The sequence below is a fragment of the Opisthorchis viverrini genome (genome assembly GCF_000715545.1).
Source record: "Opisthorchis viverrini unplaced genomic scaffold opera_v5_50, whole genome shotgun sequence".
Taxonomy (NCBI): Eukaryota; Metazoa; Platyhelminthes; class Trematoda; order Opisthorchiida; family Opisthorchiidae; genus Opisthorchis; species Opisthorchis viverrini.
In genome coordinates this window covers 832,722-836,392 of record NW_008751706.1, presented here as the reverse complement: position 1 = coordinate 836,392, position 3,671 = coordinate 832,722, and the positions used below count along the sequence as shown (strand labels likewise).

General features: G+C 46.9%; 1 protein-coding gene across 1 annotated transcript in view; it reads left to right on the top strand.

The window, feature by feature from the left end:
• The window catches only part of T265_13266 (hypothetical protein), a gene marked incomplete at both ends in the record, with an annotated part of 30,600 nt that extends 27,971 nt beyond the window's left edge, over positions 1-2,629 (top strand). The window contains one exon of the mRNA XM_009168015.1: positions 2,592-2,629. Coding sequence (XP_009166279.1) covers positions 2,592-2,629 — 38 coding nt within the window. The remainder of the gene's footprint in view (positions 1-2,591) is intronic.
• Positions 2,630-3,671: the final 1,042 nt, after the last annotated feature.

The following is a 3,671-nucleotide window of genomic DNA, read 5'->3' as shown; positions in this document are numbered from 1 at the left end:
GTTTTCCTGTAGCGAACCATCTGAAAAGAACTAGAGATTCACCTAGATTCAGTTAAGTACCCTGTCAAAGCCAAAATGAGAGTCGAGAGCTATCCAATTTGGTTTCAAGTCGGACATAAAGTTGACGGAAACTCGGGGACTGTGTCTACCTAATGAGCCCCAAGAGGGGCGAAACCGGTCATGGGCTGTCGAATAGTTTTCAGCATGAGTTTCATGAGTAGTATGTTACGTCTAGATAAGAAAGGTCTTGTTTTATAGGGTTTCCATATAAGCGAGGTGGATGGTTTACAGCCGACCTTTATAATTTATATCATTCTGTCTGATTACTTTATTGCATCTTCTGAAATTGTGACCGCCGGAGATTCGACCCTGTGGATTCGTGTTCACTTGGTTAACTTGAAAGTTATTTCTAAGCATGTGCCTGGATGCGGTATACGGTCGTTTAGAGCTTTTTGGAGACACATGGTTTGGCTCTGTCACCATACCACCCGAGTTTCTTCGCTGACCCTGACCCCAGTTCGAAAAGCGCTGTTTCCTCAGTTTTGTCTCTTTGGAACACATTTTCCATAAGGTTTTGTTCACCAGTGCGTTCTGCGGTGAATCCAGACCAACTCAGGCTATTAATGATGTTGCTGAACTAATCAGTTGGGCGTGGAGTTTGATTGGTGTTTGCCTTCCTAAAGTTCGTCAGTTCTCTGAATTCCAATCACTCAGGACTAATCTTTTCGTTGTTCCGACCACGACAAATGTCATCACACAGATTGATTCCATTCGTTTCGGCATATTGTGGTATATTGATTTGGTTGCTTAGCAACTTATGGGTATGTCTCAGCTATCGCTGTTATCTAGATTAGTCAATAAACCCAATTTTTGTGATGAACATGTGAGACCAGTCATGTGATGTAGAACAACTAAAAACAGCTCAAGTCTGTTGTAATTAAGGAAACTCAAGCAACTGACCAGATGGCCTCAGAATTTTCAATGTCCTACCACTTCCAGGTTGGTTGACGGTGGAACACAGTGATGATTTCAGTCATTTGCAAACAAATTTGGTTTTTCGAGAGACCCACCTGGAACCCAGCTGAATCTCTCGTTTGTGATGTTTCCCGGCAACCGAATGTGCTGCACCAGGCCGCCTCATGTTTCAGTCGTCACGATATTCGAGATGCCGCGATACATGTATATCTTTGTAATGTACTACTCATAAGGTTGCTGAAAATTCGTCGACAGCCCACGACCGGTTTCGCCGTTTTTTGGGGCTCATCAGGTAAGCGCAGTCCCCGGGTTTTTGTCAACCTTATGTTCTACTTGAAACCAAATTGCACGAAATTAGCGAATATACACTCATTTGCAAACTAATTTGGCTTTTCGAGAGACCCACCTGGAACCCAGCTGAATCTCTCGTTTGTGATGTTTCCCGGCAACCGAATGTGCTGCACCAGGCCGCCTCATGTTTCAGTCGTCACGATATTCGAGATGCCGCGATACATGTATATCTTTGTAATGTACTACTCATAAGGTTGCTGAAAATTCGTCGACAGCCCACGACCGGTTTCGCCGTTTTTTGGGGCTCATCAGGTAAGCGCAGTCCCCGGGTTTTTGTCAACCTTATGTTCTACTTGAAACCAAATTGCACGAAATTAGCGAATATACACTCATTTGCAAACTAATTTGGCTTTTCGAGAGACCCACCTGGAACCCAGCTGAATCTCTCGTTTGTGATGTTTCCAGGATTTCAGGGTTTTCCACAACTCGGTGTCAGGAAAAAGTAATTGGTATCATGAGGGGTAAACCTTCAGGTAATACTGTAGTATGCACGCTATGGAAGCACCGAGGAACAGTGACTCTCCGAAAGCATGGTGTTCACCGAAATTTCTGTGGACGGAGGACAAAGGAAGCTCAAGAGCCGAATCCCAGTAAGCAAGGTTATACATCCCCAATACTGGCAGACCGTATACTACGGTGTCCCCTTTTTCAAAAACACCGTCTTCGGTGTACCGTGGCCTGTGTGAACCGGCTGGTGCTAATGATGTGTGGATGGAAAATAGAGCTCCCAGTAAATCACTCTGAATGCAGCGCATCTTTGAGTCGCCACTCGTGCTCGGCCAGCGCCTTCAGCGTACAACATGGCATGCTATACATTCGCAAGTGAGGCATGTTCAGTATGCAGCCGAGCGTTCTCTATCGTTCTGTCGCCCGTAAGTATCGACCGACTTCCTCGAGGGGCTTTTTTTGCACAACCACAGGAAGGGTGGAAGAGAGCCAGAGACGATCAAACAATGACTTGGGAGTGAAGTATGAAAGCCATTTCCAGCAAACTAAGCTGCGCTGGTCACTGCTGTCTTTCCGGATGGGGGCCCCGAGACGGGCCATATCAATGGATAGAGACATTGTCAGACATGACCCAGTCTCGCCCTCAATAACGCACGTGCATCCAAGCTCCCTTCCCAATCCCCCAACTTGACAGCCCACTGACAGTTCTGTATTCACGCACCAATTTATCAGCTCCCGCCTTCAATGCGCAGCTACCTACCCCCCCCCCCCCCCCCCCCCCCACACCACACGACACCANGAATACGCGGTTATTACAGCTGACAATGATGATGATGATGATGATGATGATGACTAGTCTTATAAGTAGTATTGTACCACAGTAGACTAGGGCCTGCAGTAAGCAATGAGCCCAAGTAATATGTTACACCCAAAATCGATGGGATGCCTCGTTAAAGATAACATCCCGATTTTCCAGTACTTTGTGACGGTTTTGTGAACGCATAACGGATCAAAGTTGATCTTCAGCCACCCTCCTTACGGTGCGCGTATTTTTCACACTGCCGGTTTTACTCTGGGGCCACCATAGATCGCTTTCTCGGCGTTCTAAAGATGAGCACACTATCCGCTCCCTTAAGAATGCATTTCAGAACAAAAAACTCTCCAAGAAGAATTAGGGTGTGGAGTACGATCCTCGTTCATTCATGGCATGGAGCTGAAATGCAAATCAACAAATTGGGACATCAGTGGCGCACGTACGATGTACAGTTTCGCAGACGACGTTATCCGAGGTGGTTGCCTCATCTATGCCCTTCTTGCCAGGACAAGGCATGCGCGTAGGTTCAGTAAACTGTCGATCCACTTGGCCAGACGTTCGCCGCACACGTTGACTGGTTTTGTGGAGAGGAGTTCTGTCTAGCGTACCGGCTAACCCGGTGTCCTTTAACTTTGATCGGTGGCATCTAGCAAGAGTAGATGGTGGGAGCCCGGCAGGCCTGAGCAACCATTGTTTGTTTCGGAGTTAACAGTCCGCCGACCGCGAAACGTTTGGAGTTCAACAAGGATGGAGTTTTGGGCATCAGGCGGGTGAAATGTAAAACTCAAATGTGGACCTGCTTCACGTGGGCACAAGTGAGATTCTGTCTTCCCAGCATCAAATGTGTTAGATGAGCTAAAGCGGAAACAGGGGATTGATGTAGGCTCAGCCCATTTTCAGACACAACGGGTAGGGTTGTTTTAACGCATTTACGAATGAGGTCAGGTACTACTGAACGGTTTGCACCGTACTGAGACAGCAAGCTTATCGATGCCTACCTGAGGTAAACAAACTTGCGATAAACACCGGGGTCGTGGCTGTATACATTAGGATGCTCGCTGACAGATGAGTGTGCTTTCATAAC